This window comes from Oryctolagus cuniculus, chromosome 5, assembly GCF_964237555.1.
Source record: "Oryctolagus cuniculus chromosome 5, mOryCun1.1, whole genome shotgun sequence".
Lineage (NCBI taxonomy): Eukaryota > Metazoa > Chordata > Mammalia > Lagomorpha > Leporidae > Oryctolagus > Oryctolagus cuniculus.
The window spans coordinates 23,859,146-23,884,989 of record NC_091436.1 but is presented as its reverse complement, the minus strand read 5'-3'; the positions used below and the strand labels follow the sequence as shown (position 1 = coordinate 23,884,989).

Here is a 25,844-nt window from a genome sequence, read left to right as displayed (position 1 = left end):
TTCAAATTATCTTGAAATATAATAAATCACGAGTTTGACTTCTGGCTCTTTCTACTCTATTATCTTGCACATATTTCTGATTACAGACAGTGAGGAAAATATTATTGGCATTGGTTGCCTAATTTATAAATGTTATTGTAGACCTGCTAATGGCAGTTTCTGTTGTTGCTCAAAATGCGATTCAGTGCCAGTATTAAAATCTGTGACAGTAGGTTTTGGGAGAAATTGTAGTTTACAGAATAATTAATAGAATAGCTTTGAAATTGATAAATTAGTTGAAATCATTAATAAAATAATTAATTATGATTTTTCACTATCTCAGAAACCTCACAAACTACCTCAAAACATATTTAAGTATGGGATACCAAGTTTTGATAATGATATTATTTGAGCAATATATAACTTTTAAAAAAAAAAATATTCGGATTCTTTATTTTCTAAAACCTAAAGCCCTGGCAGTAATCCTACTGAGCGTCTGATAATCAGTCATGAGCTGTCTGTGAAATCTGCTCTGACTTTTGAAAAAGAGAATAGATTTACTTTCCCCTAATGGTTAACTTTGTTTATTTAGTTTAGCTTTGGGACATGGTGAGGAAGTTGTTACTAACTCTGCTGCTTCACCTTCAGGAAAGGGATCAGAACTCCTTCAGAGAAAACATAGCTGTGGCCATGTGAGGTTGAATAAATATGCCAAGAAAAAATAAACTGAAATTATATCAAGACCCAAAGAGGACAACTCTGTCCTAGCACCAGTTCAGTTGTTGAAGACTTCCTGGTGGCCCCATTCTAAAACTCTTGTTTCCTATTGGAGGTTTTAAACAGTTCTATTCATTATAATCTGAAGATGGCATTTTTTTTACCTAGTTACAGCTACTACTTGGTTATAGTATATTAAAAGAAATACAATTCATATGATGTATGTTATAAAACACTTGTTGTTATGTCTCTGTGGGTTACATCATTAAAGAAATGTCCAGCTAAGGACAAATTGGTATCAACTATCGGTGATAAAATAAGTAAAAAGTAAATAAATAAATGCTTTTCTTTATGGAGAAATTTATTTTGATTGGGTGGCAGGTATTGTTTATAAAAACCCTGATTTTTGATCACTGAACTGTGTGAACTTTTGTACCTGTATTTTGGAAGATTGCTCTGAAAGTATATATATATGATGATTTTGATAGTGTTTTGCTCAGAGAAAAATATGTAGTCTCTCTTTCTAACTTCTGGTTTTTCTTACCTTCTACATTGTACTTATATTATTTAAAAGCTCATTTCAAGTGAGTCTTAAGATGATTTTTCTGTCCTGTTTTCAAGTGTTAGTTCAGTTGCTTGAATATTTTTTGCAGTGGCCCCTGTGTGCACATGACCAGCTTATGTTAAATGCTTGGAAGAGCATTGCTTTGTGCTTCTACATGGATTATATTCCCATAACTAATTATCAGTAACCGTTTTGTGCTGCTTAACATTCCCAAGGGCTTGAGGTGGTGGAGGTAAGCCCTGGTAGGCCAAGTCTCCTGCCAGTGCAGTGAGAGTAAAGTTCTTTCTTGGAACTTTAATTTATTTTAGCATTTGATGCCCTATCGGGGTCATGATCAGACAGCCTCACATGCTGGTATCTTGGTTTTAAAAGCAGTGCATCATTGCACAGTAATCTACAAAGGACCATGATTCATTAGCCACATTTAATTCTAAATTTCCGGTGAAAGCTTAGGCAGAACTGTGCAGTGCAGCCTCATAAGTGATTTCAGGTTCCCCATATTAAAATTTTTAAGTGAAGAAATTGAACAAAATGATTACTACATTCAGTTCCAATTCTTTAATTGTCTGTTATTTCCTGGTTCTACAATGACTAATTTGCCATCCAGTCAAGATTAACTAATTCATCTATTCGTTTATGCATTTATAGATTTATCTGTGGATCATCTATCTGTTCTATTTTACATTAGATTTATTCTATGTAACTGAAAGATACAGAAGAAATATTAAGATGATTGTTTTAGAAGCTCTTCGTATATTTGGCAAGATAAATATGCTGCTAAATGTTTAAAAAATTATGTATGCTTATTTCCTTTTCTTTGATCAATCTCTGTTGATTATTCTTCCTAATATTTGATGATTTGCATGTGTGGAAGGTCTTCCCTGTATTAAAAGTCATATTCCAACATGAACATATGGTCACTGGGAGTGCTCTCAAAGAAAGCTTTGTAGAAATACTTATCATCATTGGCCTGGCCAGTTATGCAGTCTTATTTTATTTCATTCATCACAGTCCCTGCATCACCTGATCTAATGTGAGAAGGCAAATTTGCTTTTGCTCATGTCACCCAAATTTCCTGATGTTGAGGAATGTTCCTGTAAAACCTAGAAGACTATGCATCTTTTTTTTTTTTAATTTAAATACCTTGGATTTTTTTTTTTTTTTTATTTGACAGGTAGAGTCATAGACAGTGAGAGAGACAGACAGACAGAAAGGTCTTCCTTTTCCGTTGGTTCACCCCACTGTGCTGATCCGAAGCCAGGAGCCAGGTGCTTCCTCCTGGTCCCCCATGCAGGTGCAGGGCCCAAGCACTTGGGCCATCCTCCACTGCCCTCCTGGGCTACAGCAGAGAGCTTGACTGGAAGAGGAGCAACAGGGACTAGAACCCGGCGCTCACATGGGATGCTGGCGCTATAGGCGGAGGATTAACCAAGTGAGCCATGGCACCCTCCCAAGACTATGCATCTTAATGCACTTCTGTCTTTATGCTTCTCTTGAATGTGAAAGGAAGCAAACAGTCAGGTCAGGCTATATCAGGATGTGGTTTGAAGCAGACTTGTGATTTTTGGTGTGGTCCCCTGAACATGATGTTTTGGAACCTGTACAGGACATTTAAGGCCAGATTCCCTTTGACAACACAGAGCAAAGATATGCCTTGTGGGTTGTGTCAGTGAACTTCTTGAGAAAGATAGCTACCATACATATACACAGCATAAGTTTAAATCTGTTGCAAACATTGTCTGCTACCTTCTCATTATATCTCTTTAGATTTCTTAAAATGTACTTCAGGAGACAAAAATAGAACAGTTTCATCACAGGGACCGTGTTGTCTAGGAGATGACACCAAAAAAGTTTTAAACTTTTTCTTTTCCTAAGAATTTCTATATAAAGCACTCAAAACTAAGATTATAATAAGGCTGCCATTTTCCATGCATAATGTTGCCCAACCTGAGAACCTGGAGTCAGTGTTTGGTTCTCTTCCCCTGCTGCCCTATGCACACCTGTTCTGTACTGCTCTGGGACAGAGCTTTCCAGGGAAATGTGAAAGATTCAGCAATCTCAGAGTCTTTGTGCAGAGGTTAGGCCTATTTCTGATGGCCCAGATCACACTTTGCAGGTGGACCCAATTTGGTTTTGTGATTAGGATCAGATAACCTCAGAGATCAATGGGCTTGCAAATTTATAGCACAACTCTTGAAGAAATTGTCCATCAAACTGTGTGCTCACATCACTCACTCTTCAAATCTGCCTCTACTGGTGTCATATTCATCACAGATCCCATCAGAAATGATAATAATGTGATATGACCCTTCACTCCATGTGACATCTTCCTAAGGCTTTCCTTGAATGCGTCTGATTAGTGTACACTTGTGGAAGATTGAAGACCAATCATTTAGATCCTGATGGAATGCATGAATGTGTTTATCAGAAGTGAGTTTTAAATGAATATTCTGAATGTACAAAGACCTATTAAAGTTTTTACCATGCTCATTTAGAACTGAAAAAAAAAATGAAGAAGCGTGAAGCTATGTTAGTTTGGGATACTGTAACAAAATATGATAGACTGGGTAGCTTATGAACAGCAGAAATTTATTTTTCTCACGGTTCTGGAGATGAAAGTCCAAGATCAAGGATTGGCAAGATTCAGCATCTGTTGAGGGTCTGCCTTCTGGTTCAGCATGGCTCCCTCCAGCTGTGTCCTCACATGGTGGAAAGGGTAGGGCAGCCCTGGGGGTCTCTTGTAAGGCCACTAATTCCATTCATGACCTGATCATCTCACAAAGGTCCCACCTTTTGATGCCATCACATTAGGATTTTCAACTTGTGAATTTTGTGGGGACATATATAGTAGGTGTTTAAAAGGAAAACTTTAGAAAGGCAGTGCAATTCTGATTATTTAAAAGTTTGCTATCCTTTTACTAATTTAGATTCATTGCCTGATATATAAGATTTTTATTGGCCTGGTAGCTTGCTTTAATATTAGTTACCAATTAATGCCATGAATCTAACAGCACACCATCTTGGCTCCATCTATTTTTATTTGTTGATTGTTAGTAGCTGTCCCACCAAGTTTATTATGACTTGTTGCTTCCATTTAAGTCAGGATGAAAAGATGATGCTAAGTAAGTATGTATAGTGGCATTGATGTTTTATAGTAGGAAAGTAATAAAATAAGTTATTAGACCCTCTGTACATGTCTTAAATTTTGTTTGTAAAATTTATCTAATTACAAAAGAAGCCCAAATTTTTGCAGAAACATAGGAACTCAGAGATGTTATAATAATAAAAAACCCACTAAAGTTACCTATAGAGATTATATTAATTTTTATAGTCTTTTAATATAGATGTTTGTATAATTACATACATATGCTAATTTTAAAGCATACTTAAAAATTAAATTAGCAAAATGTATAGCTTTTATCCTGTTTTAAAACAATATTACTATTAATATAATAGCTCTATTTTTACTTTAAAATAATAAATGCATTAAACATGTTAATTCATTTATCTTCCTAGAATAGATAATTTCAAAATTTTTGAAAATTTTGATATAGATTGTCAAATGTATCTTCACAGTATGAATCAATTTTTATTTATACTAATTCCTGTTTTTAGTGCATCAAAATTTATCTTATCAAACTGAAGTTTTAAACTTTTATTTGATTTAAAGAACGAGCTATTTCATAAGTTTATCAAATTGCTATTTACTATTTATGTTAAGCTTATTAGCTATTCAGTCAGTCAAACTGTGAAAATTATGTAAAAATATCTGATATCTTAGTGACCTGTGTAAAACTTCATAGGAAACTTTTATCTATGTTTAAAGGGGAGGAAAATATGTTTGAATATTAAGCAAAGCTCTACAATTTGGCAAGAACTATTGTATAAAATCTCAAAAATTGCCTATTGAATCCGAAATACTAACATCTACCTAGCTGATACGTGAAATTAGATTATAATCTGTTTTTAAGAATAAGGCAATAAAGGTGTTAGAATTTTTAAAGACTTGATGGAACAAGGACATAAGCCTCTGCCATATTACCATATTAGGTTCTTGTTTCCCTGCTTGCTTGCTTTCTTTCTTTTAAGATTTATTTATTTATTTGAAAGTCAGAGTTATACAGAGAGAGGAGAGGCAGAGAGAGAGAGAGAGAGAGAGAGAGAGAGAGAGAGAGAAAATTTTCCATCCAATGGTTCACTCCCAAGTTGGCCGCAATGGCTGGAGCTGTGCCAATCTGAAGCCAGGAGCCGGGAACTTCTTCCAGGTCTCCCACACGGGTCTAGGGGCCCAAGGACTTGGGCCATCCTCTACTGCTATCCAAGGCCATAGCAGAGAGCTAGACTGGAAGTGGAGCATCCAGGACTAGAACTGGCACCCATATGGGATGCTGGCACTTCAGGTTAGGGTGTTAACCTCCTATGCCACAGCACCGGCCCCTACCCTGCCTTCTTTCAAGAGACCAGTTCAGTCTCATACCCTATATTGTTCCCCACCCCAGCCCCTGCATTCTTCCTCAGGTTTGGAAGGCAGTGGGCCAAAGTTGAAGAACAAGTATGGAGAAGCTAACCCCATCCCCACCTCTAGCCCACCTAAGATATACAAAGGCCCAGCCTGCAGGGGTCTGGGTCCTCTGCCACCTCTTTGGTCTATGTACATGTTAAGCTGGCAATTGGTCAAGCTCTGTGATTTTATTTTCTCTGGCTGCAAGTTCATATTCTGTCTCCTCTCTGTTTTGCGCCTCTTTTCCTTACAGGACTATTATTTTCAATGTGAAAATTGTGGAAATCCTAGAATTTGTTATCATTTACAGTTAAATTTGCTGTTTTGTTTGAAAGCAGTTTCTTTGTAAGTAGAAAAAAATAAAGCCCTATATAGAATCCGCAGGTAATGTTGACACTGATACCTAACTTTTACATTATCTCTTTATTTTGTCTTTTAGGACATCCAGGCGGAAATTGATGCCCACAATGACATATTTAAAAGCATTGATGGAAATAGGCAGAAGATGGTAAAAGCTCTGGGAAACTCTGAAGAGGCCACTATGCTTCAGCATCGTCTGGATGACATGAACCAAAGATGGAATGACTTAAAAGCAAAGTCTGCCAGCATCAGGTCAGGATAGTAAATATCAAAATAAAAATAGCAGGGGAAGTAATTTTTCTAAATTTTGTGTGTTTCTCAGAGAAAGGGCAGCCTTCCCACTCATGCTACTTTTTCAGAAACAGTTTGTGATTTAAACACAAAGAGTATTCTCTTCAGTTACAGTTTTAATTTATTTTATGTCCAATGCACTATGCCAACCATTCCCACTTCTCACAAATGCCCCTATCGTATTTTAAAACTAGTAACTAATAAAAATAATGTTACAAATACCTATTAATTATTGGATATTTGTCTTGATAAGTACTGTTTGAATTTTTACAAATGTACATTTTACAACTGTAAAAATTTACTGAAAAAATCCTAGTCAGATGAATTGTAAAATACTTTCCTATATGAGGAAATGGAAATTTAATGAATATAATGAGTAACTGAGCTAACAAGTACCAAGCCATGATTTGAATCTAGGCCTTTTTGACTGGTGAAATTGTTTTGCTTCATCATGCTATTTTTAGATCTAATTTGAAGACCTATTTATAGAACTTAAATATCTACAGTGGACATTAAAATAGAAAGCTGATGATTTATGGTCTGTATCTGGGGAGAGTAAAATTATTAAGGATGAACCCTAGGATTGTAATTCTGACTAGGAAAAGACTTTGAAAAATCACCCAGAGTGACACAAAGATTAGTGTTATTTTGAGGATCAAGAATTTTTAGTATCGTATTTAGTACAAGGTAAATAGTTCCTAATTAGGTATAAGTTAAGGGGATACTGACTATTGTTGAGTAAAAATTTCAAAATAGGAAGTCCTAGTTCTTTTGTGATTGTATCCTGTGTAGAAAAATGTATAACCTTAAAACCAAATGATTTGAATTCTTTGACCTTACTATTTATTCTTTAATTTTAAGTCAATTGCTTAGCTCCTGTCAGTTTTAGTTTTCTGATTTACAAAATCAGAATGTAGTTAATTGACCTGATTATCATGATGATTGGATGGGATAATTTGATAGTTCCTTAATATGTGAATTTTGCCCAACATGGCATTTAATTTGCTTTTTCATTCACAAAGGGGCTGCTGAGTGGATTTGCTTTGACTGTTTTCAGATTGTATAGAACAGCTTCATGATAAACAGAAATCTTCAATTTTTTTTTATTGTGAATGAATTCTTAAAAAACCTTTTTTTCTTTTAAGATGTCCTGAAGTGTTTTTCTTTTTCTAGAATCCATAGAAAGGGACTTGCCGATGCTTTTACATTAAAGGAAGGAGTAATGTAGTGTTGGTGTGAATACTTCTGTGTAAAGATTCGTTGGAAATAAAATACACACCGGCCAACTAATCTCTAATAACAGAGGATAATTAGCATTGTGCGCTGAGAGAATGTACTTATAATCTTCAAGACTTGAATTTTAAACTGATTCGTTCTCATGAGCTTGCAGCTTTCTGTTCCTCATAAATACAAATAACAAGTGTTCCAGTGAAGAGTGTTCCAGTGAAGGGTGTTCACTGAGGACTTAGCCAAACCAACATCCAAGTTAAAGAGCTTAAAGCCACAGGCTGGCCCTCATAAAGATTGCATACACAGTGTTCTAATTTTGTCAGTTATAGGATTTTTTTTAAAGAAAGAAAATGTATTGAAGGCTATTGTCATAAACACATCATTCCAGGTAGAAAGCTACAGAATAAAAAAAAATCTTTGGTCCTTCTTGGGAGTTACTGCCTAAGTCTATCAACTCATGCTTTTTTTTTTTTCCCCCCTTGGAAAGAAAGAATAATTAAACTCCTGTTGGAATATTTTCTGATTAGCCAATTAACGTAAATTATAGAAGAGGGGAGAACATTCCTTGTCAGTGGGCTTCTATATCAAGACAGATTGCACATTCCAGTTAAATACAATGAGGTAGAAACCTTTTAGCCTGATTACTCACCTCAGAAGATTGAGGTACTAATTTCAAGCATTTAATTTTTAAAAGTTATGTCTACGTTTAAGGTGTTGCTAATCAGAAATAAGATACAGACCCTGCCTATAGGGGTTTCACAGATCTGTTGAGAATAAGATGTGACCTAGAGGGGAGAGGGGCTAATCTCACTTCAGACCATCATCAAACACTTCATAAAAGAGATAATTCCTAAACTATGCCTTGAAAGATGTATTGATCCTTCCCAGATGAACTAGTAAGGAGAAGGGAGGGCTTGAATTAATACTGTTTTTTATGAAAGTTAGGCAGATCAGTCTGTCTGAAAATAGAACTTTCTGGTGTTGTGATGGGAAAGGTCTGTAATCAGACAGAAAAGTGAAGGGAGAAGTGACAGGCAAACCATGAAACACACGCGCTTACTGTGCTGCCTTCCACTCACCATGAATTTTGGGACTTTTAGTCAGAATTATTAGATTGGAGCATTGGAAAGATCCCTCTTTTACGGTTATGGGAAATGTACTAAATAAGTCCAGTTCTGAAGACAGAGACCAGGGAAATGGAAGAGAGGTTAAATACAACGTATTTCCCATGGGCACATGGGCACTGGTGAGTCACCCAGGAGAAGACAGCCTGTATCCATTGAATGGATGTCTGCTCTGCAAAAGAGAGCCGTATGTGATTGTTGATGCCATGGGATGGGGGTATGCAGATATAGATGGCAGGTATTCTTTGTAAGCTGATTATTCAAGAAGGTGAAATATTAGGATTGGTCAAAGCAAAGAAGCCCAAGAAATCCTAATACATAAGGGATAAGTGAAGACAAAGAAAGCTGGCAAAGGGACTGTCCTAGAAGAAGGAAGAAAACCAGGCAGAGAGTGTTGGAAAGAAGCAAGGGATAAGGGATTTCAGAAAGAGGAGCAAGATAATAGTGTCAGCTGCCGGAAAAAGGGGTGGTGGAGGTCCATCAGGGACAGAGTTCAAGGGCAGCGGGAAGAGCTTTGGTGATTTTTTGCCAGCATCGTTTTCGGGTTGAAGTGAAAATCTGATTGCAGAAGACTGAAGAGTCAGATTGGAATGTGAGGCACAGAAATAAAGCTGTGGCTTCTCAGGCTAGTTTCTTTAGGAACTGTGCTCTGAAGGGAAGAGACAAGAACACAAATACTGTACCTGTGTTACTACACACATCACACATCTATAATAGCTATGGGGCTGTATCTGTGTCTGTATTGACCTACCTGCTTTCTTAGAAATATATACAAAGAAATATAATTCAAATATAAACATATTTTGCAAAATATTGTGAATTCCACATATAGTTATTTCATAATACCTATTTTCCATGAACTTTTTGAAGATCCCTCATACATTTAACTAAAGAAATAATGATCCATTCTTCATGTTCATCTTCAAAAAATAGGCAAAAATAAGTTCACTAATATATTCATCTCTGCTTGGATATTTATTAAAGAGAAAATGGTTTATATTTCTCAGTAATGGGACTTTAGTGCTTACTAGTACTATACTCTTAAGCAATGCTGTTTACAAGCACTGACTTTGCCACTTGGCAGTGGTGCCACCTTGGGAGGGTTACTTAACTTATATGTGCCTCAGGTTCCTATGTGGATGCTAAAGATACCCTTCTTGTTGGGTTGCCATGGATATTTCATTTAAGTGCACTATAAATTATATAAAACAAGTACCCTATTTAAAGTGCCTAAAATAGTGGTACATGCTAAGTGCCAAATAATTTTTTATATATAATCATTATTACATTTATATATTATTTTATTATTGATTGTCACTTTTTGGAGAGCATTAGTTAATTCAAAAGATATGAAAATTCTCCTTATGCTATCTTTTCCTGTCTTAGCCACTAATGTTAGGAATTTTTGAGGAGTTTCCCAATAAGTAGTGTTCCCCTTCCTGGCTGCACTCTGAGCAGAAACAATGCAACAGTGTCCTCAGCGGGCATTAATAATGTGCCAGTAGGAACTCCAAGGCCACATGAATTACTGATAGACGCTATGCTGGTGGAGGTTATCACAGAATGAGAGCCGAGTAGGGCTGTGAACCCTACTCCAGGCATATTGGCCAGCAGTGACAGGTCAAGGTGACCTCCCATGTGGAGGACACCACAGAGAAGTGTAGACAAGAATTTCATATCTGCAGGCCAGTTCTGGGGAGGCAAGGGTGGCAGAGATAAGCACATGCAGACATCTCCCCCTGAAGTTATAAATTGGATTCATCACTTCACCACTACAGGGACTGCCTACAGGATGGGGAAGAGGGCAGAGTGTGCTTACTGGAAAATCCCTCCCCAAGGAGTGGGGAGGCATCATCTCACTAACAGATGTGTTGAGGCAGCCACTCCCAGCCTCCTGCCTTCTCTTCCTGCCTCCTTCATTAGGACAATGAAGCCTGTTGAACACACTGCTCATTTCTGCTCCTCTCTTCTCCCCTCACTCGCTAAAGCACAGCCTTCCCCTTATCTGCTTCAAATGTGAACAGAATCTCTGTGTCCTAATACATCTGCAAACTCTTCCACTCCTCGTCTCATAATTGAAAGTTACCTTTCTCCTTAATTGTATGCTTTACTCAAGTTGCTCTTTAATAAAGATTAATTTAGCCATTTTCCTCAATTAGCAGCCAATTGGAATATTCGGAACATACAACAACTGCTATGGGCACCAATCAATCAGAAGATCTATGGGCGAAAGCAGGAACCCGGGCATGTAGGGATGGGAGGAAAATTGGCAGCCCCATGGCTACTTCTTAAGCACTATTTCTCCATCTCCCAGCTTCTCCTTAGATGTAAAAACATCCATTATTCTAGCCATTTATCTGCTTATTCCTGCTGTCTTCTGATCCATAAGATATTCTTTATTACACATTAATTTGTACATCCTACTTAACTTTTTTTTAAAGGTTTATTTATTTATTTGAAAGACAGAGTTCCAGAGAAAGAGAGGGAGAGACTGAGAGAGAGATCTTCAATCTGGTTCATGCACCAAATGGCTGTGATGGCAGGAGCTGGGCCAATCTGAAGCCAGGAGCCCAGAGCTTTTTCCAGGTCTCCCACATGGCTGCAGGGGCCCAAGCACTTGTGGTATCCTCCTCTGCTCTCCCAGGTGCATTCTCAGGAAACTGAATCAGAATTGTAGCCGCTCAGACCCGAAGCGGCACCCATGTGAGATGCTGGCACCGCAGGAGGAGCCTTAGCCCACTACACTACACCACAGCTTTACCAGCTACACCACAGCACCAGCCCCTACTTAACCTTTCTTCTCCATCCCTTCTTCAGCTCCCATTCTTGGTACCGATATCCATATTGGTAACTTTTTTTTTGTTTTCGTGTCCAAATTGCTTTTCACTTTATCTGTAAAGCCTTTATCATTTTCCTATTCCTAGGGACCAGAATACTGGTTATACTAGGAACCAACTACCATTTCATGTCATCTTGGCATTCCTGAGATGATCCATCTGGAGAGACCAAGGGCAGACTGCTAGAGCATGGCTTTTACTGCACTATGTTCTACCGGCCCATGTGCATCTGAACATTATTGGTTTTGCCCTATTAGTCAGTGAAGAGCTCTCTGTTGTGTCAAATCAGAATTGCTTACAGCATCATCTATAAAACAGCCCTCCTTCACATTAGAGTTACGGATTCTCTCCAGATGGCTACTCTGCTTCATGAGCTATTTTTTTTTTTTTAATTATTTTTTTTTTTTTTTGACAGGCAGAGAGAGAGAGAGACAGAGAGAAAGGTCTTCCTTTGCCATTGGTTCATCCTCCAATGGCTGCCGCGGCCGGCGCGCTGCGGCCGGCGCACCGTGCTGATCCGAAGGCAGGAGCCAGGTGTTCCTCCTGGTCTCCCATGGGGTGCAGGACCCAAGCACTTGGGCCATCCTCCACTGTACTCCCGGGCCACAGCAGAGAGCTGGCCTGGAAGAGGGGCAACCGGGACAGAATCTGGCACCCCGACCGGGACTAGAACCTGGTGTGCTGGCGCCGCAAGGCGGAGGATTAGCCTAGTGAGCCACGGCGCCAGCAATTCATGAGCTATTATACACCAGGGCAATCTTTATACTATTATCTAACTTTGTAGATTGTTTCCAATATGTACTTAAAATTGATATCCAGACTTTCAACTAGATTGTTTTAAAAAAATGTATCTCCTCCAATATTTTCAACTGTGGAATTCTTAGATTAGTTTTATTTTTCCTTCCTCTTTCTGAACTTTCCCATCTCTCTTCTTCGGTTTAATTGCTTAAACCCTTCCTCATTTCAGTCTATTTAAACCCATTCTACCCATCTCGAAACCATAGCCCACATAACATGTTTAAGTGATATCAGGACCTTGGATTTCCTTTCCTCTTTGGAGTTGCTTGTTCATTTTTTTTTTTTTTTTCCAATTGGTACTCCAAGAACCACACCCTCTCTGTTGGCTGCTCTTAGTCCTGGGCTGCCTTGAGGTACTCGAGAAAGTAAAAAGTGAGAAAATCTCTTCCACTGTAATTTTGCACTTTCTACTTAAAACTGGTATTTTAATGCTGAATGATTTTCTACCATAATTACCACCGTGACTGTTTTTACAAATCTCAATTCCTCTTTAGTTCCCAAATCTTTCCAAAGCTTCCTCTCTGTAGATACCTTTGCTTCCTTCTTTTCTGAGAATAAGGAGACCATGTGATTGATGTCCTTTCTGACTTGGAGTATTTAATATTCATGGGTTATTTATCTCAAATTGTACCTTAATTGTTCTGAAGTTGATATTGCTGTGGCAGAAAGCATTTGATGTAGTTTACCATCATTCTTAGGAAAGTGAATGCCTGCCAAATCACGATACCAGCTAATATCTATTGAGTGTTTATGTACCAAATCTACCCGGCAGCACTACCTCCTCTGATTGTGGTGTGCTCTTTGCGACAATGCAAAAAGCATGTGGCTCAATACCTTGGGCTAATTCTTGTATATTAAACATTATCTTTACAGTCTTTGATTATATCTCTTATATACTAAGATCCAATATGCCCTATTCTCTGGCAATCTAAAAACAATGCATACACTTGTATATTTCACTTAGATCAGTATTAGAGAATACAGCAAAGTATTTGAAGCTAGATTACAGGCTTTTAGGAACATTGACAATATTTTATAGTCACAGAAAAAATGTGAATTGGAAAATATAATTTCTGTTCTGTGAATGACATTGTTTAGCTTTTATGCTAAATTTATTTAATTTAGTTTTATGTTAATTAAATATCCACTTATCAGCTTCAGGACATTTAGTATAGATCCTTATGAACATATGGTTTCAAAGGTCAGTGAAATTGTCAAATCTAATGAAAACAGAGTTCGAAGATGAAATTCTGTCTTCTCTTTCTTTTATGAGCCTCTTAAAAATTCAGGGCCCATTTTCGAAAGCCTTTAGAAAAGATTAACCTTTAACATCATCATTTCCCTCTATGCTACCACATTTTACAATGTCATTGACGCCACTTTTAGCCTTAGATGGTTGATTCTGGTAACTGTATTGTGAAACTACTCAAATCTCCCTTTTCCTAATCCAGTAGTGGGAGAGTCTACTTCTTTCTTCTTTCTCTGGTGCAGTGCTTTCCCATAGAACTTTCTGTAATGATAGAAATATTCTTTATCGGCACTGATCAGTAGTCTACGCTAGCAATAGGTGGCATATAGAGCATTTGAAATTTGGCTAGTGCAGCTGATGAATTGAAACTCAAATGTATTAACTTTAATTAACTTGAACTGATTTTTTTTTTTTTTTTTTTTTTGACAGGCAGAGTTAGAGAGAGAGACAGAGAGAAAGGTCTTCCTTTTCCGTTGGTTCATCCCCTAAATGGCCGCTACGGCCAGTGTGCTTGCACCGATCCGAAGCCAGGAGTCAGGCACCTCCTTCTGGTCTCCCATGCGGGCGCAGGGCCCAAGCACTTGGGCCATCCTCTACTGCCTTCCAGGGCCACAGCAGAGAGCTGGACTGGAAGAGGAGCAACCAGGATAGAATCCGGCGCTCCAACCGGGACTAGAACCTGGGATGCTGGTGCTGCAGGCGGATGATTAGCCAAGTGAACTGCAGTGCCAGCCCTGAACTGAAATTTAAATAGCCACATGTTGCTGGTGGCTACCATGTTGGAAGCATAGTCTTGTTTTCTCAGCACAGTCTGATTGACTTTGGAGGAATTGATTCTTTTTTCCTAATATGTCTTTTTTCTCTTCCTGGGGAAAGGAATAACTTCCCTCTCCTTTAATGTTACCTGCTTGTCTTTCATTAGTTAAGAAGTGTTTCACCATAGCAAACAAGAAATTACAGTTTTAGTAAGAAAATCAAATTGGACATTTAATTCTGTGTGTGCCTTCAATAGAGGGTAATATTTTTCTGATGCCTCTGAACTTGGGTCATTATTGCTTTGGTATGCTTGCTTTCCAAATATGTCTTTACTTCTCTATAATGTATCTTGACAGTGTCTATCTGGTCTCCTAAATGCTACCCATAATGAAAGCAATGTAGTAGAAAGAGTTTTGACTTTGGATTAGATACCAAACTGTCCCCATAGTTCATGAGCAAGTTTCTTCCTTCTCTGAGTCATAGTCCCTCAAATTTCCTATTTCAGAGTATATTTAGCTGACTTCCCTTTTGTCTAACCTGATCCTAGAACAGTTGATGGCATGACTTTCTGTTGCTAAAGTACGGTAGTTCCTAATATCAGAGTGAGTTTTCTATAAGTATTTGTGTTGAATTAGTGGAAACTGTATTTTGTTTTAAAAAATGCCACTTCTCACTCACTCAAGCTATTTCCTTTTGTGTATGTACGCTGGGGGAAAGAATAATTTAAAGATACAATTTCTTTGGAAGGTAGATACTTTTGCTGATTTGAAACAGATTTTAGTTCCCAGTTTGCTCCCGAGTTTCTTTTCTACTATGTTTAAATAATGAGGTTACATTTTTATGGATCATTAACTTCTAATGAGCTTTTATATTACAGTTTTTTGAAGAACTGGTCAGTCAAAAATGTTTAGAGAGTTATAAAGAATGATCCATCCTACAAGGGGGGTAACTTGTATAAAGCACACGTACCCAAAGAATGAACTGAAGCAGTTAAGAAGTTAGGATAAGTCAATTATCTACAAATGTGAGTGTTCATGATGTTAGATTAAGAATGTTTTTAGTGAAAAGCTTCTGAAAACATGGTTAATGACTTGTTATCAGTATGGTCTCAGGGAAATTTAAGTTTTAAAAAGTTTATAGTAAAATTGAGGAGGTGCAATTAAGCCAGACACAAATTTAAAATGTCTTTTTATTATGCATTTTACCCAGTGTCCAACAAAAGGCTTTCATCTTTCCAGATGAAAGAATTAAAATGAAACTGGAACACTGAAGGCTACTACAGAAGCATACATTTATTTGGGCATATGGTAGTAATCCACTAAGCACATATTTATAATGTTCTGGAGAATAACCAGAACAGATTTTCCAGGCAGATTCTGCCAGATGAGCTTGCTCTTTCCTGTGGAAAAACAAAGATGTAGAAAAACACATATGCCAATTTTTCTTTTTCTATTTCGAAGCCACTTCAGCATCTCTTAAAAAGTATTGCCTTCATTTTTATAAATAGTGCTTCAGGTGCTACAGCTATAAGGTTTAATGATTAGTTTCATTATTTCTGTGTAGCCAAGAGTTAATTTCATTGGAAAACTCATTTGTATTCTCCTCAGTAGTGTGTGCAACTGGATTTCAAAGGAATAGAATGTGTGGTTTGTTTATTGATTAAGGAGTTAAATTATAGACATTGAAGATGTAGGATCAAATCATCTGAAATAAGTCAGAATATGTTCATCAGTGCTTTGCACATAGGAATACTTGAGCACTTCTTGATTGATTAAAGACTTCTGACTTCCATATCTTTTGTATTTATAAATATTGGAAAGAAATTGTAACAGATCTGTCAAATGTACTTGTAGCAAAGTGGCTTATTATTGCAGAAAGAGTTTTCAATTAATATAATTGAAATTATTTTGTTCTGCTCTGTGACAAGTGAAATTATTGTTTATTGGGGAAAGGTAATTACATATTTGGCCTACAATTAATCAATACAAACACAGAAAAAGCTGGAGCTCAACAGAATGAAGACCTTGTTAGAGTATAATTTTCTGAAGTGGGGCTAATCACAGCACCTGTGGAACAAATGGAACTGATAGTAAAGGCAAAGAAAAAAAAGAATTTCCAATCATAAAATTCTCAGAGAACTATAAAATGCTGTCAACTTTGTTCCATTTTTACAAATGATTTTGTATTAGTTCATACCTAGCCCTCTGAATATGATGTAGTTTGCTTTGTCTCAGCCAGCTGGCAATGAACTGTGTATAGATTGTAGAATAATTGGCCTCTTAAATGTGACTGCACATGAATGCTAGTTCATGATCTTAAAGGACATGCAAAACTCCACTCTTTTAGCCCAGTATATTAATTGATAGATTATGACTCTTATTGTATGAATGCAAGACAGACCAAATGAACTAGAGAGTAGAGATTCATGGTTGTTGTTCTGAAAACATTATGATTTTTTTAAAGATTTTATTTATTTATTTGACAGGTAGAGTTACAGACAGTGAGAGAGAGAGAGAGAGAGACAGAGAGAAAGGTCCTTCCTCTGCTGGTTCACTCCCCAAATGGCCACAATGGCCAGAGCTATGCCGATCCGAAGCCAGGAGCCAGGTGCTTCTTCCTGGTCTCCCATGTGGGTGCAGGGCCATCTTCTACCACTATCCCAGGCCGCAGCAGAGAGCTGGACTGGAAGAGGAGCAACCAGGACTAGAACCGGCACCCATATATGATGCTGGCGCTGCAGGGGGAGGATTAAGCTAGTGAGCCATGGCGCCAGCCCCCAACATTAAGAATTTTAACAAAGGCTTATGATATTATTGAATATCTGTTTCCAGGAATGCCCACCTAATCTGATCCATGCAGGAATATTTTGTGTGAAATAACTACAGAAGAGCTGTTAACATTGAGACCGAGACTCAGGTAGATCAGGTGTCCCCAAAAAGGAAATTACCGACAGATCTGAGTCCGTAGTGACTGTGCCTGTTTGATTTGTCCCATAACAAACAGTAAAAGAGAAATTTATGGAGGTGGGCATCATGCCAGTGTCTAGGGGAGACTTGTTATATGGGAGGATATAAGTATGATTATGAGGTTTCTAACTGGGATTGCACCAAATGGGTCATCTTTCCCTTCATAAGTATTCACTCTTTGGAAGCTGTTGTATTAAAAGACTTATGTCTATTTCTGTCAGGCTTGGCCATATGAACATGAAGATCATGGCCAGTCAAGACGATTCCACTTCACCAGATTAAGTGCTTGAATCTGCATTCACAGTCTGTCCACTGGGGTGACGCACGGCTGAATAAATCCTGAACCTTGATTCTCTGGAATTGTTTACAGCTGATCTTATATTCTATCTTTCTCACTCTCTCTCTCATTCTCTCTAGCTCTTTCTCTCTCTCTGTAAGATTTATTCATTTATTTATTTGTTTGAAAAGCAGACGACAGAAACAGAATTTTCTATCAACTGGTTTGCTCCCCACGTGGCTGCAAAGCCATGTCTGGGCCAGGCTGAAGCCAAAAGCCAGAACTCTATCCTGGTTTCTCACATATATGGCAAGGGCCCGAGTATTTGCACCATCTTTTGCTGCCTTCCCAGGTGCATTAATGGGAAGCTGGATCAGAAGCAGAGGGGCTGGGACACAAATGGGCAGTCCAGTGTGGGATGCCAGTGTTGCAAGTGGCAGCTAAATCAGTTGCACTGGAATACCAGCCCAAGTTATCCTATTTTTAAATCCAAGCATTGTGCACTTGAGGCTGGATGAGAGGGCTCTCTCTAGGGCCCTACTCATAGTAATGAGGAGTTAGTGCTTTGGTTTACATTTTTGTTTTCAAGTACTTTTGATCTTATTGGAAACTTTTACCACTTAAAAATGTACTTTCTAAACATTTTCTTGATTTTGAAGCTCATAATTTTAGAATTTGGAGGCACATTTCTGTTCTAAAAACAGAAATCCTTATGGAAACAGCACTCTCACCTTTAAGTCAGGGTATAAAGTACTGTAGTCAAGGACTATTATTCACTTTTGCCTTCGCAGTGGTCATTTTTAAAAAAGATTTATTTTATTTATTTAAAAGAGTAACAGAAAGAGGTAGAGCCAGAGAGACAGAGAGGTCTTCCATCTGCTGGTTCACTCCCCAAATGACCACAACAGCTAGAGCTGAGCTGATCCGAAGCTAGGAGCCAGGAGCTTCTTCCAGGTCTCCCACATAGGTGCAGGGGCCCAAGAACTTGGGCCATCTTCCACTGCTTTCCCAGGCCATAGCAGAGAGCTGAGTCAGCAGTGGAGCAGCCGAGACTTGAACCAGTGCACATATGGGATGCCAGTGCTGCAGGTGGGGGCTTTAACCCATTGCACCATAGTGCCAGCCCCTGCAGTGGTCATTTTTAATAGGCACTAGTGAACCTTTTGTCAAACAGTAACCTGCCCAAGCAATGCCTTATTGTTTTGACATTTTGAGATAAATGTTGGTAATATTCTTTCAGTAATTTATTTGATAATAAGAGAAATTAATTCATCATTCATTTCCTTTCCTAGAAAACTAATCAGGTTTTTGGGGAGGTGGAAGAAAAAATTATATGAGCCTCTAGTACATATTCAAGCCATATAATGATATCTAAAAATAGGTGTTCACTTGGTTTTCTGTGGTAATCATATTCCAAACACTGTATTGTTTGGAAATTGTTTCCTGTTCCTATCTCTGTGTCCCTGTGTATGTATATAGATGAAATGAGCAAAAAACATAATTGGATGTTAGTGTATACTGTACATAAACTTCTAACTAATGCCTTTTGCTTTATATTGTATCATGAACGTCTTTCTGGGAATTCTCAAATTTTTTCCTATGTGATACGCAGCTGTGCATTTTAAATGTGAATAGATATTACCAACATAGTAATTAGTTTCTTTTTTAAATTGTATTTTATGTATTTGAAAGGCAGAGAGAGAGAGAGAGAGATGGAGTGAGAGAGAGAGAGTCCAAGAGAGAAAAATCTCCCATTTACTAGTTAATTTCCCAAATGCTCATAGCAGCTTAGTCTTGGCCAGGCTACCCATAGCTCAGAGGTAGGCACTTAATCCAGGTCTCCTATGTGGGCTGCTTCCCGGCCTGCACATTAGTAGGAAGCTGGAGTCCATGGCAGAGTTCAGCTTGAACCCAGGCACTTCTATATGGGATATGGGAGTCCTATGCATCACGTTATCTGCTACACCAAACACTGTCCTCCAAAGTAACTGTTTCTTACAGGCATTAGTTTTTTTACAGAATCTCATGTGTGGAAGGGAACATTAGTTGGCCTTACAAGATTATTTGGCTAAAGGAAGGTTTATAAATTCTGTGAATGTAATTCCAGCTTCTAAGTGTGGCCTGGGTTCTTTCCTCAGGGCCCATTTGGAGGCCAGTGCAGAGAAATGGAACAGGTTGCTGACATCGTTAGAGGAACTGATCAAATGGCTGAACATGAAAGATGAAGAACTTAAAAAACAGATGCCAATTGGAGGGGATGTGCCAGCCTTACAGCTCCAGTACGACCATTGTAAAGTAAGTTGAGTGCCTGGAGTGAGTATCTGGTTTTTTGTGTGTGTGTGTGTTTTTTTTTTTTTTTTTAATTTTGCTCAAGTGAATCCTTGAAATAAAACTGTAGATAAATCAAAGTTGAACCATTATAATAAGATCTCCCCACTTCTAATTGTCGGTATTTAGGCGTTTTATTTAAATTGCATGCATTGCTTCCATTTGTTTCAAATTAAGTTGTCTCTTCCTATTTAACTAAACATTTTTAAACATTATAGGCCTCCAAAGCATAATATTGCTTTAAAGCTTTTCATGAAGTCTACTTAAATTTCTAACAGATTTTAGAATATTAATGTATTTTCTTTAAAGTATTTTTATTAATATAAATAGAACAGATTCCATAGTTACAGTTCCAAGAAGACATCCATATTCCCTCACTCCCCCAATGCCCTCCCTTATTACCTCTGTTCATCAGTTTTGCAAAGACATAATTTTAACCCACTCTGTATTCATGGAGTTAATTTGCTGCTAACCATGATATTCAGCAAGTAAATAGTAGGAAGTCCATAGTTCCACAGGAATATAAACAAGGGCTAAAAAATGATACTCATATCACAAAATGTCCATTTCATTTCTATGTATTTTCTTATATTCTAAATTAACTGACACATATCAGATAAAACATAGGATATTTGTCTTATTTTGGCTTTTTCACTAAGCATAATTGTTTCCAGTTACATTCATTTTGTCTGAGTAGGATTTCATAGTGTATGTATATCACATTTTCTTTATCCAGTCATTAGTTGATGGACATCTGGGCTGATTCCCTATCTTAGCTAATGTGAATTGAGCTGCAATAAACATGTGGGTAAGGATAACTCTTTCATATGCTTATTTTATTCCCTTTGGGAAAATTCCCAGGAGTGAGATTGCTGGGTCATATGGTATATCTATTTTCAGATCTCTGAGAAATCTCTATATTGTCTTCCATAATGATTGTACTAGTTTAGATTCCCCACAACAGTGGATAAGTTACCTTTTCTCCCACATCCTCAACAGCATTGATTGTTTTTTGACTTTTGAATGATAGCCATTCTAACTTGGGTGAAGTGAAACCTCACTGTGGTTTTTATTTGCATTTCTCTAATGGCTGGTGATACTAAGTATTTTTTCATGTGTGTGTGTTGGCCATTTGTATTTCATCTTTTGAAAATTGCCTGTTCATGTCCTTTGCCCATTTATTAATTGTATTCCTTGTTTTGTTGTTGTTGAGTTTCTTGAGCTCTTTATAGATTCTGGATAGTAATCCTCTATCAGTTGAATAGCTTGCAAATATTTTCTCCCATTCTCATGGTTACCTCTTTGCTGGGTGTTTCCTTTGTAGTGCAGAAGCTTCTTAGCTTTATATAATCCTATTGGTCTATTTTTGCTTTTATTGCCTGTGCTTCAGGGGTCTTTTCCAATAAGCCTTTGTCTATGCCAATGTCGTGCAGAGTTTCCACTATGTTTTCCTCTAGTAGTTTGATGGTATCAGTTCATAGGTTTAGATCCTTGATCCATTTAGAGTTGATTTTTGTATAGGTGTTAGGACATTGTTTCATACTTCTGCATGTGTAGATCCAATTTTCTGAGTACCATTTATTGAAGAGACTACTTTCTCCAGGGATTTTGATTTTAGCTTATTTGTCAAAGATTAGTTGGCTTTAAATGGATGGATTAATTTCTGACAATTCTATTCTGTTCCACTGGTCATGTCTATTTTTATGCCAGTACCAGGTGTTTTGAATATAACTGCCCTGTATTATGTCTTTTTTTATAAAGATTTATTTATTTATTTGAAAGTCAGAGTTACACAGAAAGAGATGCAGAAAGAGAGAGAGAGAGAGAGAGAGAGAGAGATGTCTTCCATCAGCTGGTTCACTCCCCAATTGGCCGCAATAGCCAAAGCTGTGCCGATCTGAAGTTAGGAGCCAGGAGCTTCTTCTGGGTCTCCAGTGAGGGTGCAGGGTCCCAAGGGCTTGGGCCTTCTCTACTGGTTTCCCAGGCCATAGCAGAGAGCTGGATAGGAAGTGGAGTACCTGGGACATGAACCTGTACCCATATGGGATGCAGGCACTGTGGACTGCAGCTTCACCCGTCTTATGTAGTATGTCTTAAAGCCTGGTATTGTGATGCCTCTGCTTTAAATTTTGATTGTTTAAGATTGCTTTAGCTATTTGTGGTCTCTTGTTTCAATATGAATTTTAGCTTTTTTTTTTTAGATCTGAGGAATGCTGTTGAATATTAATGTACTTTCATATTGGGAAAACATTAACTACAAGTTAACTTACTCTTAAAGAGTCATAAAGCATTGCCAACTATCTTGTTTACATTAAATGAAAGTGAAAAAATAAGGAATAAAACATATAATAGTAAAAAGCTATAGATTTAAGTGTTGAAGAAAATGAAAACTGTATTACTTTAGGCCATTTTATGTTTTATCTTTCTGAACATATATCTGCCTTTGAATTATGCTTTTATTCTTCTCAAATTTATCTCTATATCAGCTTGCATTTTCATTGGATTAGCAAGCAAAAATATGCTGAAATATTATCAACTGACACATTAATTCTTAGATACTGGTATTAAATTATTTGCCTTCTTTACTTTCAACCAACTTATTTATTGTTCCTCCATACCCATTCACTCATGTATTACATATCATGTTGTTTTATTTTTTACTTTTCTCATGATATACAATTTCTCATTTTAAATCTTTACATATAAGTGTGACATTAGAAGTCTATTCACATTTAAAAATTCCAAACAAAACCTCACACATATTAAAAAGACATTTATGCAGTCAGTTGCCTTAATACCATATTATAATACCTTGAAATTTTTTTATTCTGATCCTTTTGACTAGGTTATTAAAATTAACATTTGGATAGATTTTAAAAAGGCAGTAAAACAGAGAAATAGCTCTGATGGAAAATAAAGGAAGGTACAACTAGTACACAAATATGTAAAAAAATCATAATGGTAGATAATTTTCAATTACTGCTTTAAGAATGCAGCATTTTCTCCTTACATTTCTCAGGTTTCCCTTTTATTAATTATTTTCATTTCCTTTTTGTGGGTTCAGGTATTGGTGATGAAATAGAATAATATAAAGCTCTTTTCATAGCAGTGCTCTGTGAAAAATAAGAGCCATTTGTGACCACATGCTATGAGCTTAATCTAAAACTCAAATATTGAGGCTTGAAATGATTTTCCTCTCTGGCTTTGATCGTAAATGCATATCAGTCATACCAGTTTGTCCTGGCTGTTATTTTTTTTTCCACGTGGGATGCTGGCACTTCAGGCAGAGACCTTACCTGCTATAGCACAGCCCCAGCCCCCTCCATTTTCTCTCCTTTTCTTTTCTTTTTTTTTAAGGTTTATTTTATTTTTTGAAAGACAGTGTTTCAGAAATAGATAGAGACACAGAGAGAGAGAGAGAGTCTTTCATCCACTGATCCACTCTTCAAATGGCCGATCTGAAGCCAGAAACCAGGAACTAAGAGCTTCTTGCAAGTCTCCCACGTGGGTGGAGGGGCCCAAGAACTTTGGCTATCTCCACTGCTTTCCCCGGATTAGAAGTGGAGCATCCAGGATTGAACTAGCACTGTAGGCCAGGGCTTAATCCTGCTGCGCCACAGCAGGTGTCCTGGCTGTTTTTTCATTCCACCTCTATGTGAGGTTACTTGGCTCTAGGTCATGTTTCACTCTACCTTTGAGTACTGCACACAGTTGCTCTGCTTCAACCCTTTTGATCTATTACCCAGGCATTTAGGTTAAAAAAGTAATACAGATAATGATGCTATTAATAATATTGATTCATCTGCTCAGTGAATATTGAGTGCCTAATATGCATCGGTCACTGGTGACTCAACAATGAACAAAACCAATTTCTTACCTAATTCTCAGTTTTAAGAGGTGGACGATAAACAAATAGGCAAAAAAAAAAAAAAGTACAGTATGTCCCTTTGTAATATGTACCATTAAAAAATACAGCGAGGTAAAGGAGGCGGGGGGAGGGAGGAGAATTTAGGGCCAGGTGCTACATTAGTTAGAGAAGGTCATGAAAGTGCCACAAATAGAGTGAGTTTTGAATAGGGACATGAAGTGGTGAGTACTGCTGCTCTAAAGGGGAAGAAACTTTAGGGAAAGGCCCTTAAGACAAAAAGGCCATTAAGGCCATGGAGGCTCCACTGTTTGGGACATATTTGAGCAACAGCAATCAAACCAATGTGGTTAAGCATTTGGACCAAATAATAGAGAAGGAGGTGAATGGGTTGGAGTTAGAAGAATGGATTCAAATCTCAAAGGTCCTTTGAAGTTCTTTGTAAGGACCTTTGCTTTTTTTTTTTATTATTTTGCTTTGTTTAAGGAATATAACTTTATGCATTTAATATACACAGATTTGGAACATGATGATTCTTTCCCCCTACCTCCCTCGCACTCATACTCTCAGCCTTCTTTCTTCTCCGTCTTCTTTTCCCATTCTTATTTTTTACAGAGTCAATTTTTCAGTTAATTTTTATACTCATAAAATTAACTCTATACTAATTCACCAATTAGTAAAAAGGGTAAATAAATGAAACCAAATAGACAGACTAGAAAAAGAAATATTGTCCTTGACAGTCAATGCAATTTCCACCTACAATGGATTAAGGTACCCTCTCCCCACATCCTCACCAGCATTTGTTGTTTGTTAATTTCTGTGTGAGGGCCACTCTAACGGGTTGAGGTGAAACCTCATTGTGGTTTTGATTTGCATTTCCCTGATTGCTAGCGATCCTGAGTATTTTTTCATGTGTCTATTGTCCAATTTTTTAAAACATTTATTTATTTGAAAGTCAGAGTTACACAGAGACAGAAGGAAAGTCAGAGAGAGAGATTGAGAGAGAGAGAGAGAGAGGGGTCCTCCATCCACTGGTTCACTCCTTAATTGGCTGCAATGGCCGGAAATGTGCAGATCGTAAGCCAGGAGCCATGAGCTTCTTCTGGTCTCCTATGTGAGTTGCAGGGGTCCAAGGACTTGAACCATCCTCTGCTGCTTTGCCAGGCCACAGCAGAGAGCTGGATCAGAATTGGAGCAGCCAGGAGTTGAACCGGTGCCCAAATGGGATGCTGGCCTTGCAGGCAGTGCCTTTACTCTCTATGCCACAATGTGGGGTCTATTGGCCATTTGGATTTCCTCTCTTGAAAAATGTCTGTTCAGGTCCTTTGCCCATTTCTTGACTGTTTGCTTTACAGTTATTTAGCTTTTTGAGCTCTTTATAGATTCTTTATAGATTTGTCACTTTCATAGTTTGCAAATATTTTCTCCCTTTCTTTTGGTTGCCTCTTTGCTTTGCTTAGTGTTTCTTTTGCAGTGGAAAAGCTTCTCAGTTTGATGTAATGCTACTTGTTGATTTTCACTTTGATTGCCTGTGATTCTGGGTTCTTTTCCAAAAAGTCATTCCCTATGCCAATGTCACGTAGAGTTTTCCCAATATTCTCTACTAATTTGATAGTATCACATCGTAGATTTAAGTCTCTGATCCATTTTGATTGGATTTTTGTGTAAGGTGGAAGGTAGTGGTCTTGTTTCATGCTTTTGCATGTGGAGTCTGTTTCCCAACACCATTTGTTGAAGAGACTCTCTTGGCTCCAGGGGTTGGTTTTTGCCCTTTTGTCAAAGATAAGTTGTTTGTACATGTGAGTCAATATTTCTGGATTTTCTATTATGTTCCATTGGTCTATACATCTGTTGTTGTGCCAGTACCAGGCTGTTTTTTTATAACTGTCCTGTACTATGTCTTGAAATCTGGTATTGTGATGCCTCCAGCTTTGTTTTAGAAGAATTGGAGTTAGTTCCTCTTTAAATGCCTGCTAGAATTCCCTGATTTCTAGCGATCCT

General features: G+C 37.6%; 1 protein-coding gene across 1 annotated transcript in view; it reads left to right on the top strand.

The window, feature by feature from the left end:
* The window catches only part of UTRN (utrophin), a gene marked incomplete in the record, with an annotated part of 519,651 nt that overhangs the window by 330,065 nt on the left and 163,742 nt on the right, over positions 1-25,844 (top strand). Inside the window, 2 exon segments of the mRNA XM_070073468.1 lie at positions 6,202-6,374; positions 19,789-19,945. Of these exon segments, the coding sequence (XP_069929569.1) occupies positions 6,202-6,374; positions 19,789-19,945 (330 nt within the window).